Below are 14,510 nucleotides of genomic sequence, written 5' to 3' on the forward strand. Positions count from 1 at the left end.
TTTCATTACTTTATAATATATATATTATATATAACAGATATATTTGTTATAATTTAAGAGGTAGGACATCTACGGAGTGTTTTCTTTCTTCATGAACAAAACACACTGAACATGGGAAGCTGGCTTTTAAATTACATTTACAAGAGGACAGATGGAAAGCAGGTAGGAAATGTGAAGAATGTTATTTAAAATTTACAGATGTCCTAGCCCCTCACCCAGTCTTTGATAGGCTGGTGGTACAATAGGTCCCTTTAGATCTCTCAGTACTGAGAGTTTTTAACTTACTTTTCTTTGGCTCTGGATGGCTTCTATGTACAATGAGGTGCCAGCTCTGACCCAGTTTAGCTCTAGGTTAAGAATAACCTAGAGAAGAGAGAGAGGCTCCTTTTCCTTTTTGATTACCTAATTGAAACTTCATCATATACCCTCTCTGGGAATATATTTAGCTCTTTCAGAATTTCTTGCCCCAGCATGACACGCAAACAAACAAACAAAAAGAGCAGCATGTTGGACTTGACGATCTTGAAGGTCTTTTCAAACATAAATGATTCTGTGAGTCTATGTTTATGATTTACTTTTTTATTTTAATCCATTTTCCTTCCCACTGCTTATCCTTAATACAGTAAAACGATATGTGGTGGGGGGAAAGAAAAACTCCTCTTCTGATGTAGGCTCATTAATAGAATTTTAAAGGAGGGCAAGGCCCTTGTGAAAACTGCCTAAAAATGGATATGACTAGATTCCAGCACAGTCACCTACAAAGCAAATTAAAAATGTAGGAAACATTCAATCACCAAAATGAAAAGTCAATGAAAAAATATATGGTGCTTTAAGAGTAGTAAATTCAAGAGGAAGTTACAATTAAGCAACTAACATGCTGAACTAAGCGGTTAGCAGGGGGACAGGATGAGAATGCTGTGATGTGGGAATGTTTTCACTATTTTGCTTTCTATCATTCAAACTGTATTAGTGTTCCAACTTTTTGCTTTCAAAAATTTTCTTTAGATTAAGCCATTACCATCAAGTTTAATCATAAAATCCCTGCAAATCTTAAAACAAAGAAGGGCATTTGTTTAGAGCATCAAAGAAGGGAAAAATACTATAGAACAAGATGGTCAAAGCCTTTTTCTTAAAGCAGCGGTGCTAACTTTCTTTGAATACTTAACCAAAACCACATTGAATGTGTTCAAGGATTGAAAAGCATACTTTTTCAAAGCCAGCTTGGTGCCACCAGCTGTTTCTTCACTGAAGGGGCTGTTGGGCAGAGCTGTACCAAGCGGTGAGGCATGAGGACTCAAGCTGTTATTGAACACCTGAGTCTGGTCAGGCTGCTGTCCGTGCTAACTTCCAGGTTCCACCTACGTGCTCAGAGCCAGTTAAAGAAAACATTTCCATGAGCATGTTCTCCATCTTCTGCTCTGCTTGTGCATGTCCTGAATTATGGTCAGAATCCCAGCCCAGTGTTCAAGGTGGTTTTTGCAGCCTGTCCTGCCTTCCATGTCACTGGAGTTACACTGCCAGTAGCACATGCATTCACTAGTTTGTGGCTGTCTCGGGGCAGTGTGAGCTACAACCAAACCTTGGAGTGCATGGGGGCAGAGAGTAAGGACTTCTCTTTTTCTCTTTCCTCCCAGTCTAACTACCAGTCTTTCTACCTCACTGCCTTTATTGAGGAAACCTTATCATTTACAAGCTCCTGTTTCATTTGTTATGACTGTTGCATACTTCAGTTCCATCTCACAGAAAGCAAAGAACTTAGCTGTTGATAAAAAATCATGTTACTAACATGCCTGTGAAGAATTTAGCCTCTTCTTATAGGAGTGTGCTTTCAGCTTCATGGAACAGAAGAACAGGCAAAGTTTTTATTTATTTATTTATTTATTACATACTAGGAACTCCTCTGAGCCAAAAGCGCGAGCCTGGGAAGGGCAGACCTCATGGCAGTCATTATGGGAACATAGTAAGTAGCTGGGCCTAGTCTGGAATAGCACCGAACAGACCAGAGTCTGGCTCAGTTTGAGGCCAGACCACATCCATCCTGTTAGCTGCACTCACTGTTGGTTTCAGTGAGCTGATCCCTGAGCTGTGCCACGTGCTGCATGGAGGAGATAAGCTGCTCTGTGAATGGTGGTGCTGTGCTGAAACCATGGGAATGAAGCCTGGAGGTTTGTTCATCTCCTCTGCGCCTCAGTCCCAGTCCCACTCCCACTCCCCAGGGAAGTGACTCATTGTGTGCTGCAATCACTGGTCCAGGCTTGTGGGTGTCTCTGCTCCTAGGAGCAGTGTGTCTTCCTCCCATGGCTTCCATGCAGCAGGACTTTGTAGTGCAGCTGACTGTGATAATTTATTATGGCCTCTGGGCACTTTGCGAGAAGGATCCCAGACACCTTGAAAAGTAGCCGATATCAAGAGCAAGTGAGAAGTACTCAGCCAGTATCCCAACAGATACTGTGAAGCCACAGTTATTTGCCATATTTTATGTCAAAATGTCAAATTAAATCTTAGAAGATACGTTGATATCCTCCAGGTTGGCTAACTTGTTTTCATTTTCTAACTGCACCAAACTTGAACACCAAGATACTGTAATAGGACAGCCATGAATAGGAGCATGTCATTCTCCTTGAGGGTCTGGCACTGGAGCTGCCCAGTGGGTCCCAAGCTCAGTACAGCTCATGTCATCGGTGTCCCTCCTTTTGCTTAGATAGCTAGAGCCTGAGGGCACATATGAACCATTGTGACTTGAGATCTTATGGCACTGCAGCTCTGAAACATGGAGTGATTCAGATGTGAGGCATGAACCAAAACCATGATGTAGAGGCTGTTGCAGTGTAATTGACATATTCGGTATGTTCTTGGGATTTTGTAGGGGCAGATGTGTTCAAGAGTCCTTTTGTACTTCATTTTTTACAAATATATTTCATACTTGTAACTGCATTTCTTGTGCAGAGGGAAGTTAGATCCTGCAGCTTGTAGGCACAGAAAACAGTGTTTCATAAAAATGGAAAATACAATCCTGAACGTCAACAGGAAAGAGAGCCTACTCAGGCCTCTAGTCAGTCCCCTCCAGTCTGCACCTCATGGGAAAAGAGATGGTCTCAAGGCAGCAGAAATATTCAGTGATGTGGCAAGTGTGTTGAACGATCTGTCTGTGATGTTTCACAAGCAGCTGCTTTGATTTTTAAGCTCACTCATAGACCAGTCCTGCAGAAACTTTTAGCTTCCCATTCAGGGAAGAATGCTCTTCAGCTACCCCTGCTGTACAGACACGGGAGCTGGGATAGTAATCTAGGGACATAGAGCAGTGGCAGAAATGCTGGTAGAAGTGATGCTTTATATCCCTTTAAACTAATCTAACTTGCATTTACTGAGGTTTTGCTCATCCCTGTTTGTCCGTCTCTTCTCCATGCTGATACTTGAACACTGTCACAGCAAGCAGATTCCCCTCCCTGGCCTGTTGGGCAGGTACAGGGTGCTAGCACAGGCTCAGGAAGAAGGCAGCAACAAACACCTGTGGAGCAACAAAGTGTTAAGGGGAATAGGGGTTGTCCAGGTTTAAATCATTTTACACTGCTGTGGAACTGCACCTTCAGCTCTGAGCTGAAGCCAGGCGTACACATGTCCTTATGCCAAAGCAGGGCTGATTCCAGCAAGAAATATTTGAATTAGCCCTGGAATTTCTGTCTGTGCATTGAGAAATACAGACATTAGCTAAAGAATTCCAATGTAGCTTGAGATGGAACTAGTCAAATCTTCCTAAGTCTAGGTAGACCAAAACCTATGGAGGGTGAAGGACTGGAGCAAGCCCATAGAGCAGAGCAGCCCACTATCCCATTGCTGTGTTCTGTGGCTCACTCAATTACCTCTGGTTACTTAATGAACAGCTTTGCAGGTGCCTGTCTTCCTTGGATCAGCCATGTGTCAGCAAACTGCAACGCTGCCTTAGAGAACCCACTTCATCTTCTTTACTTCAACCAGTCTGGGACAGCCTGACAAAGGCCACAGACAAGACTATGCAAATAAAAGGATGGGCCTTTGAAGGGCCATGAGGGAGCAAATCTGTTAGCCGTGGACCTCACCTGTATTAAACCTTCCTTTATCTCCATATAATTGTGAAAAATTCTCTTCTGATTGTCCCCCTGAGACTCCTACACTGAGAGTCTGGGAGGTGCTGCTAGGTCAGGAGGGAGTGTGGGTGTGTGTGTCTTGTAGGGATGCCAGTGTGGCACGAGCCCCAAAGCAAAGGTCTCAGACACCCCCCCCACACACACACACATAAACTGTAACCTGGGCTTGGGTTTGCACTGCAGACCAGCACCAGATCTACCTTCCATCCACTCCCTTGTGGTGGAGACAGAGTTCGTTCCTCCAACGTAGTGAGCAGCTCTCTTCCACAGGACATCCGTCCTCTTGGCATTATTTTGTGATGGGACGGTTTAAGCTGAGCCCAAAGAATCAAACAGGAGGGGGTTTTCTGGGGCTCTGGGTCACAGACCTGTTCAGGTGTGACTGAGGGACCTGCAGGATGGGAAGAATTCATAGGGGGACATATTTTAGCCCTGATGCCATGTGTGCCCCCTCCTCCCCCTCCCTCTGCCTTGTTCTGTCCCCACCCCACCAATCAGCCCTCTTTAGCATGACAAAGAGCCTCGAGAAGCCGACGACGATAGATATTGCGGTCCCAGGCAGGGGGTAGTGAGCTATAAAGGCATCTGCCTGTCTATACTTCGGGGCTACCGCAGCTTGCCGGTGACACCTGCCCCCTAAGTGGAGGTGGCATCTATTGGGAGGCAGGGGAACCACCCCTTCACCTGCCCCCCCCATGTGTGCTCAGCTGGCTCTGCCCCCCTACCAGGCTTACCCCGGCGGGTCCGGCCTGGGGTACCTGGAGTTCTGCTGGAGCTCAGCAGGGGAGGCAGGACATGTCCCCGCCTCGGCTGGGCCAGCGGCAGCAGCCGGTGTCAGTCCATCTCCGGAGGCAGGAGAGCACAGGCAGACAACAGGTAAGACGCTTCTGTCAGGATACCTGTGGCCCCACTTCAACCACTTGCTTAACCACTTTGAGCAGATCTTTTTTTTTTTTCTCTCTCTCCTTGCCTTGGATTTCTTATACGTGGGCTGGGCAAAAAGCCGTGTGGCAGGTGAGAAGGATGGCCTTTGGCTGTCACTTCACCTTTACACAGTGTATTTCATTGGTGTCTGTGAACTGGTTTCCTAAACCTCACCAGGGACTTCAGGTACAGGCAGTTCTGTCCTCCGGGCTAAGACAGTGCAAAGGCATGGTTTCATGTAAGTTTGTGCCTATCAGGGAAGGAATATCTGGGCCTCTTTTTAGACAAATGCTGTCATGTGCTTTGGAGTAGCACATCCCAAAGGTAGCTGTGCTCAGGGAGTCCCCTGGCCTCTTACAAACTCCTTGTGCCATTCATGTGCTCATTGAGCTTGTTCTTTGGCAAGTCATGATCTGAATCACTGTGCCAAGAAATCTACTCCCTTCACACCAAATGTTGTTCCTCTCCATTTCTTTCAGTTTGTCATTTTCCTCTCTCTATTCCCCTCACCTTTCTGTGCTCTTGTCTCTAGCTCTCCCTCTCTGAAAAAAGTTCCAGGCTCGCTCCACCTCAGTGATGTTTTCTATTCTTTCTGTTCCTTTCCCACCCTGGTGAGTGGCAACAGAATAGCTGATAAAAGTCTGATAAAATCAGATCTTCACCCAGCCCCACTGTATGGTCAACAGGGTAACACTCTTGCAATGGGTGAGAGGGAAGAGAGGAGTGAGTTTTCAGAGTGCCTGTTTCGAGCTGTCAGATGCCACGGAGAGCTACAGCCTTGGGCAGAGGTTCTAGTGGCTACTTGGGTTCAAACACTCTCCTTCAGTGAGTGTTCTTTCTTTCTTCAGAGAGAGCCCAGGTCTGGAAGCAAAGGCCTACATAAGTCAAGGGCTTGTGGAAGTTGTGCCTGTCTTAAGTTTTTGTGTTTGTGTCTGTTCCACAGCTGTTTGTGGAATGGCAGGCCCTGGGAGGACAGCTTGTGTCTCTGTCAGGAGAACAACAAGGGAAAAGACACCACAGACATGGCCCTCCCTTCTGAAGCCCAGAAAATTTTTAGTGTTGCTTAGTAACCCCTCAGCTTAGGCCAAGGAGCCCATTCCTTGGAAGGGTATCAGTGGTTTGGGTTGGATGTGTGTTCAGGAGGATGAGGAGGATGTCTCAATGGGATTCAAAGTTACAGCTCTCAAGATGGCTAGGAAGGAGATCGGGAGCTACTGGGATCAGTAGACAGAGGCTGTGTACTGAAAATTGCCCTGCACATTCACTGCAGCTTCTCTCTCCAGAAATGTCAGTGGGAAGAGAGGGTATGCGGTATGCAGAAGGGTTTGTAGAGGAGTTGCTGGAGGAAGGCGAAATGGACAGATTTATCCTTGCAGGTATGGGAAGGGGGAAGACTGGCATCACAGCCAGTCAGGATTGTCTTGAGAAGATCTCAGCCTGTCACAGGCCTCAGCAACCAGGCACCTGACAGAAAGATGCTGGGGGTAATCTCTCTTGTTAACATTTTCCTATTCAGGCAGCCTGAATGAGTTTGCATCTTGGAAGCTTTTGTCTAGAAAAGTGGCTCAGCTTGTTTAGGAAGTTTTTCCTTTAGATCTTTATCTTAGCTTTGTCCTTCAGCAGAGACCCCCTTAGGACTTTTAACAGGACAAATGGGAAGGGGCTTAGACAGCTTCCTCTGCACTTTTGAATTTTGTCCCCAATGTCTCCAATACAGGGTTTCTGAGTCTTCTCCCCTGTCTCACACACCCACTTTTCCTTTCTCCTACCCCATCTCTGTGTCAAATCTCTCTCCTTTGTTCTTGACATAAGGCTCCCTACCAAATATCTTCATCTGTACATTTGTTTCCAGCACTGAGACAGTCTGTCAGTGGGAGCCACTGGAGTGATATGATATCCAAGGTCTGGCTCTGATACTCTCCACCTGTAACCTCCCCCTTGCAGTAAGCATTGACTGTTCTGCCCCAACATACACCTTGGGAATGAAGATTTCTTTGCCTATCAAGTGCCTTGAGATTCCTGGGCAGACAGTTTTGGGGAGGCCAGTTACCAAGCCAAATCTCTATCTACAGTCGTGACTAGACTTCTTTAAACCACCTGAATCTGAGAAATTACTGGGGCCTTTTGAAGGAGGATAATTACACTGTGAGCCAATGTGCAGCATTCTCTCTTCTGTGCTTTTTCACCTGATGAAAGGGAACCATGGACATCCTGGAAGTCTGAGCTGGAATACTGTTCACTGTCAGTAGGCTTGTCTGTTCTCAGAGATCCAGGAAAGTAGAAGTGTGACACAGGCCTTTTCTTGAAGAAGGCCTCTTTCAGGTAGACAAGGAGTAGTGATCTCATGCCATAACACGTAGGGAATGTGCTCATACCCATTCAGCTGTACATTATGTCTTACATAACTTCTGCCATTGTCTTTTTTATTTCTAGAAGTTTCCCCGACTTCTTCCAGTTCTGGTAATTTCAGCCAGTTCATGCCAGACTCAGCCACCAGTCCACATTCAGCGTCCTCATCCCCACAGCCTACTGCTAGGTCTCAGAAAGGCAGAGATGATGTCATGGGGACAGTCAAGAAAGGCAAGAGCCGCACAGCCTTCTCCCAGGAGCAGCTGCAAACCCTGCACCAGCGGTTCCAGGCCCAGAAGTACCTCAGCCCCCATCAGATCCGGGAGCTGGCAGTGGCCCTGGGGCTCACCTACCAACAGGTGAACACAGAGGCTTTGACCCATGGTCTATCTGTTACACAGTGGCTGAATAGTCACATAAAGCAGTGGCAGGATGGAAAAGCAAGTCGCCAGCAGAGGGCAGAGGCAAAGGTGCTATATACCGGTCACTGCCCTGCCTATTTGTCCCCAGATATCTGAAGCACTTCTGTGGGACAGGAGAGTCAGTGGCATCTGACCTGGGCCTCCCCAGTGAGGGGTCACTTAAGGGGACTCTTGCCAACACTTGCAGTAGAATTACAAATGCAGTTATCAATATGCTGTTTGCTACAAACAAACCATGTAATCATATAATTACATGAAGTTACAACTCCAAAATCTGCCTGGAATTTGGATATCAGAACTAGGCACAATGGCCTGGATGTCCCTGGATGCCCTGTGACTAAAATATTTATATATGCATTGTATATGCACACACAGGCACCCACATACTGAACTGGTTCTGTCAGGGACAGGGCTGGTGGGGCAGTCTGCTATTTCCTTCAATCAACATCCTTGCAATGGCTGCTCTCAGAGCCCAGACACAGCCCTGGGGAAAAATGGTCTGGAATTCACCCTAGCTAGGAGCTTTGAATTTCAGAAACTACGGGATACAAGAAGCAAGTGTTTCACTTTGCTCACAAGTATACACTGGTTTCCTGCAGAAACAGTGTTTCAGAATTTTTCCTGCAGTGCTGGGGGCTTACGGAGACTGGGGTGGGTCTAATTTGCAGCAGTCATTGCTGTCTGTGGCTGCAATGAGCTTGTATGTCACAACTGTAACTGTCACGGGGTTATAATGCTGCCCCCTCCACCCCCTCCCCACATGCAGATGCACTAGCCACCTGCTGAGGCTGCTAGACAGACATCTCCCTTAGCAATAACCCCAGGGAACACTTAAAGGGCTTTGTCTGCTGCTCCCCATATATCTATGCCATCTGACCACTCTCCCCTGATTCTTTGTTGCTTGTAAATCTGATAACAGTCTCTATTCCCTCTTCTTTGCTGATATTTTCTCTGCTCTTCCTTCCCCACCTAGGTGAAGACTTGGTTCCAGAACAGGAGGATGAAGCTGAAAAGGTGCCAGAAGCATATCCTGTGGACTGCTCGGGCTCAGTGCCTCACGCAAGTAAGAACACATGGAGAATGTAACCGTATAGGTACCGGTACAGCATACCATGCCTTCTGATTTGTTCAGCATAGAGGCACAGACTTGGCATGACTCTCCAATGTTCTGTTGGTATCCTGGCAATGGGCTGACTATGCAACTTACATGCTTTCAGAGAATGATTGTATTCCTTAAATACTGCATATTAAATATTGCATTTGACTGTGTATCCATTCCTGAACTATGGAGGTGGATATGGTTCTTCTTGCCCTGCCATCCCTCTGCTGCTGATCAAGAAACAATGTGAAATGTGAAGGGACAGAAGTCCCTCTAGTGGAAGGTGTCTGTGCCCATGGCAGGGGAGTTGGAACTAGATGATTTTTAAGATTCCTTCCAACCCAAACCATTCTGTGATTCTGTGTCAGGTGTGTGGACACCAGCGTAGGATGTTGTGTTTTGATTCACTGTCTTTCCTTTTCAGAACAGCTTCCAACCAAGTACTTACCTGGATGTGCACCCCAAATTCCACCAGGGCTACCCGATCAATGCAGCCAGCAACATCCAAACAATGCCTTCTCCCTGCCAGCACTACGGAGCAGGGCAGAATGCTTACACGATTGTGACCAGCGAGGATGGAGGAGTCTTTGGCAAAGGCGGGGGCACCTGCAGCGTCCAGCAGACAGTGGGCTTCATTGCCCAGCACAAAGTAGACTTTTATCACAGCTGTCCTGGCAGTGTGGAATATCCGGGCACAAAGACAGGTGATGGCTATAACTTTCACCACTCAGCCCCCATGGGGGCATCATTCCCAACCACTGCTGGCTACCATCTCTATCATTCCTAAGCATTGTGCATGTGGGGAACTTGGGCACCTTGCAAGCAAATCTTATTCTCATCTCTTCCTTCATTATTCATGTAATTTCCAACTCAGGGGTGTCATGTAACTAGAACCAATTTTGGCATCCAGATGTTTGCCTGCAGGCATGCCCAGACACACAGGTGCTAGCACATAAGTGTACATATAGCCCTTCATTCATATGCCTTTACACATACACATGCACACACCCTTCTTTATTGGCAAATATAGCCAAATTCCCTTACCTGATATGCCCAAGGTCTTGCTGACTAGACTGTCTCCTAGATCTTCCAAATTATGGACATCAGAACCTTATCTCAGAGTAGGCAAAGACTCCTTTGGAGACCTCATGTACACACATCACTGTACAGCTCTATATACATAACACACAAGGACATGGGCTGTATGTAGAGATGCTAGTCACACACTTTTCATTGACAGTGGATAAGCTGTTGTCACGCAACAGGCATCCATCTGATGGTTAGACCACCAGTTCTGTAGGTTAGCCACAAGTCATAGAAGTGAAGAAATGTATAATGAAGGAAGATTTGACAAGTTGCTTGCAAAGAGGGTATTGAGATGATCTTATAAGCATCAAAATGATAAACAAGTGCATTCTTCTATCTTTCCTTGTCTCCTCTTGAGAAAAAATAAAAGTGCATTTAATTGGCAAATAAAATACTTTTTCAGGTGGATTATGTGTTTTTCTGCTTCTTTTTTCTCATTATAACCAGGCAGTGAAACCCAGATGCAGAATAAATGGCCATAGCAACCATATTCTATTGTTATTACTGATTTGAATCTGAAACTACAAACAGATATTTTTCCTTTTTTGTCAGTGGATCAGCTTCATAGCTCTTGGCAAGACCAGATATCTAGAGTCAAAGGGCCAGAACGGTAACCCCCACCTACTTTAAAAATCTTCCCTACCCAGCAATATTTCATAACAGGACCAGACTAAGACACTGTGGTACCGTCATTTCTAACTTTAATACCGCATGGATATCAAAGTACCTAAAAACGGATGTGTGTATCAAAGTATGTTTAATAGCAGGGTCCTACTTACCTGAGTCAAAGGTTTTCTCTCAGACTGATGAAAATGACTTTATCTTAATGTGAAATACCTGTCATGGTTAAGAAAATAAGTATAAGATGAAAGTACTTGTTGTCTGAGACTGGAATAATGTGTGTGGCCATCTGCTGTTTTGCCTTTCTGTGCCTCACGGTTGTTTGTTCCTACCCCCATTCCATCATGTAGCCACTCTCTGACCCTTTGGGTTGTACAGTTACACTGTTTATAGGGCTGTACTGTAAACTGGATGAATTGGGAAAAATAGGGCCTTCTGGAAGATCGATTTTGACTCAGATCATTTCATTTCATTTCGAAGCACAGTCCCACACCCCACATCTGTCCTGCTCCCACCAAGGGTTTATGCTCGAGAAAGACATGTTCTTTCAACCACTACACCATCAGAAGGGTGGAGATCAGTTGGGTCTGCTTAACTGAAAACCAGCATTAAGATGCTGGTTAACATCTCAAGGCACAGTACAATAACATCAATTATCAGCTCCTTTGCAGTTAGCCTGATGGTACTAACATGAATATGATCTGGAACCTTTCCACACCATCCTAATAAACACAGTTGTAGGTGAAAAAGTTGAGTCTTTCCTCATTATCTAGCAATGGTTCACTTGCCTGCATCTTAGTGCTCACCCCAGGCAGCAGTGCCAGTGTTGTGATATTTAAAAGATTTAGTGATTCAGATACAGCCCAGCTGCTAGAGACGTGCCCTGTGCATAAGCAGCAGAACTTCCATTAAATATGAGAAATTAATTCTAGTCTTGTTTTTATGAAAGAAATTCACAGGTATGACACAAGAGTGCTCTTCAAAACTCTGGAGGCATGAAGGTAACATGGCCCTTACAAGAAAGGAAAAACTTTTAAGTCCAGTGCCATGATTTTGGGTTGTTTGTGCCTCTTGACGTGCCCAGTATTGGTTAAGATGCTTTTGGCTACTTATGATGGGCCAAGCAAGAGATGTGTGCCAATGCTTTACTGAAAATTTCCAAAGTTATGGTAGCTCAGCATTTGAGTTATGCAGGGTATTTGGATGACTAAATATAACACTTACTAATGCCTGTAGGGAAGAACCTATTAAAAGTCACACCTTTTATCTGCACTGCAGAGATAACTAGGGCTGTGAGCCCTTGCTCATGGGCCACTCAGAAGAAATATGTATCTTGTAAAACATAGCTGCAGGCCACATTGGCAGAGAGAGCAAGGAATGAGGTTGCTTGCACCACACTACCTACCTACTTGGTATTTTGCCTATAGGACAGCTAAGGCTGGGACCCAGTAAATTAGGAGATAAAACCTGGCCTACATAGCTTGCACTAGATTTAATTTGTTCAGTTTGGATGGGATTCAACAAACTGGAGCATTGACACTGCAGAGATACTGAAAGTGCAGCTTACTCCCAGATGCTGTAATACATATCAAACTTCACAAGGAGGTGAAGATGCCAGCAGCCAGATATTTGTTGTTAGATGTCCTGCAGAAACAGGTGAGATTGTTCTCAAGACTCCATGTGAGCTTACAGCTTGATCCTAGTAAGATTTGCTGGCAAGCAAATCATGTTTGCAGAAATCACGTTTACACAGCACAGCCACAAGAAGCTGCGGCAGCGCTAGCAGAGATGTAATGCATCCCACAAAGATAAGGCTTTTTTTTGATATGCACTTACTTCCTTTGAAGAGCTACTATAAACCTGTTAGGAAATACCAGTCTCGAGGGATTAGTTATATCTCCACTACTTTTGGTAGTAGTGCTGCAATTACCTGTGCAGGTGTTTCACAAGTTGGGGTAACTCAAGCATGTCAAGGTAACAGACCTCCAGCAGCATGAAAAGACCAAGTCCAGTGTCATTCCACAGCTACCAGATCCTGGGTCCTTCCCAGCCCACATTCCAGAATTCCAACAGCCACTTTGCATCTGCCCTCTAGCTCTGCAACTACATGCACTTGCCAAACCTGCACACAGCCTGGGGGGTGAGCAACCAAGGGAATAATGTACCCATGAAGGAACATTCCATTTCTGCAGAACAATTCCATGGTAAATGCAGTAACAAAACCACAGCATGCAGAGCAACCAGCCCCAAAGCTATTTAAGCAATAGGTGTGTTGAGAACAATCTCACCTATTTCTGCAGGACATCTACTAGCGATGATTATTTGTCTACTAGCACCCTCACCTCCTTACCCTTGGGGCAGAAACATGGAGGAAAAACATACTAAAACACTACAGGTAATTTGTAGCAAGCATCTGCTGTTATCTTTCTACAAAGACTCGTGTATCTTGTATATTTCTTAGACCTTAGGTTTGCATCGTAAAAAATAAAATAAAATTAAAGATGAAATGCATGTGGTTTGGTAGCTAAGACTTTTATAGATGCATGGTTCAGGTCTGTTTTTTTCAAGCAATGCTATCATTGAAATTAACAGTGTTACCAGAGCAGTGTCCAGAGTTCATCTAAACATGCTAGAATACAAGACTCTAGTCAGAATTGGAAGGATCTGTTGCATAATACAGGGAGTGGTATAAGCCTGCCATTTCTCCTTGCTGGCCAGATTTGCCTTTTTCTGCTGTTGAAGGTCAGCAGCTCATACACATACAACTCAGCCTTTATTTCCCTACAGCCTCAAACGTCCCATCCCTCACCTTCCTGCACACATTCTACTTTATGCCCTGGAAGCAGAGATTTACAGTACTGCAAAAGGAAATTACGCATGCTTTGGCACCCATACAAGCAAGCAGGTTCTGTGCAACCAAGGACCTGTGGCAGTCTGAGCCTGAGCAGTCAGCTGCCATTTTACCCTCCTGTGCGCAGTGGAAATACTTATTGAACTACCCTTCAGGCAGATGAAAAGCATTGGTGGTATATTGTAAATTAAGGAGCCTGGAATTGAACCCAAACAGACTGCTTTTGCTAGTTTAAACTATGGCCATTAACAGGAGCTTGCCTATACTAATACAGCAGTAACATAAGGGTTTGAAGACAGACCAGTGCTTTTTTCCCCCCTTAGCACTACTGCCCATGGAAGCTTGCATACCTCAGCCACAGATGTTTTTGTACATGTTTGAGCTAATAAGCATGTAGGAAAAGTAATGCTCAACAGCCAGCTGAAACTCACTGAGCAGGAAGAGGGTCAGTGAGCCTCTAAATGCCAGCTGCTGACACTACTCCAGTGCAAGAGCCCCATGTGCACCAGCTCCCAGTCGCTAAGGAGCAAGAAATAGTCTTGAGGCAAAGAGGGGAAGGAAGCCAAGTTTTGTTTCAGCGCTGGAGGCAGGATTCAGTTACTTCTATAAAAAAAATTAGTTTGGTATGCATAAGGTTCAGACAGGAATCCCCAGAGGGCTGCAGTCTGAATAAGGCAATACTTCTAGACCACACCTGGAGCAGCAGAAGCAGGCAGATATAAAGTCTCCAAATGCATTTTCTAACTCCCAACTGAACTGAGTATCCCTCATACCTAAAGTTACTCTTAATCATTACTAGCAACCCAGTTGCCTACTCCTGGAATCCCCCTTGCACTAGGCAACACACCTGCTTATTGAAGTCAAGGCTGATGACTCCTGTGACCTACTCCCTTTAAGCAGTTGCTGGTTCCTACTTCTGGGAGAAACAACAGGATTTTTCCCTCCTTTCCTCAATGGTTCCAGAGGAAAGGAACCACCATTCCCTTAAAATGCTGTTCTGGTGAAAGATGCAAGTTGGAAACACTGTTTAGGCA

At 45.3% G+C, this 14,510-nt stretch overlaps 1 protein-coding gene across 1 annotated transcript; it reads left to right on the top strand.

Annotated features, from left to right (window-relative positions):
* The first annotated feature begins 4,819 nt into the window (after nucleotides 1-4,819).
* Nucleotides 4,820-10,498, top strand: LOC118247601 (homeobox protein NANOG-like). Its single transcript, XM_035545710.1, has 4 exons — nucleotides 4,820-5,000; nucleotides 7,482-7,756; nucleotides 8,793-8,882; nucleotides 9,343-10,498. The coding sequence occupies exons 1-4, from the start codon at nucleotides 4,820-4,822 to the stop codon at nucleotides 9,703-9,705; spliced, it is 909 nt and encodes a 302-aa protein (XP_035401603.1). The 3' UTR covers nucleotides 9,706-10,498.
* The last annotated feature ends 4,012 nt before the right edge of the window (nucleotides 10,499-14,510 follow it).

The sequence above is a fragment of the Cygnus atratus genome, chromosome 1 (genome assembly GCF_013377495.2).
Source record: "Cygnus atratus isolate AKBS03 ecotype Queensland, Australia chromosome 1, CAtr_DNAZoo_HiC_assembly, whole genome shotgun sequence".
Classification (NCBI taxonomy): domain Eukaryota; kingdom Metazoa; phylum Chordata; class Aves; order Anseriformes; family Anatidae; genus Cygnus; species Cygnus atratus.

What these genes read in the sequence shown, in the direction of transcription:
- LOC118247601 (XM_035545710.1), top strand. Translation starts at nt 4,820, where the DNA reads ATGTGTGCTCAGCTGGCTCTGCCCCCCTACCAGGCTTACCCCGGCGGG. An exon ending in TGGGGCTCACCTACCAACAG is followed by an intron (nt 7,757 to 8,792) that starts GTGAACACAGAG and finishes TTCCCCACCTAG; the next exon opens with GTGAAGACTTGGTTCCAGAA. An exon ending in GGGCTCAGTGCCTCACGCAA is followed by an intron (nt 8,883 to 9,342) that starts GTAAGAACACAT and finishes TTTCCTTTTCAG; the next exon opens with AACAGCTTCCAACCAAGTAC.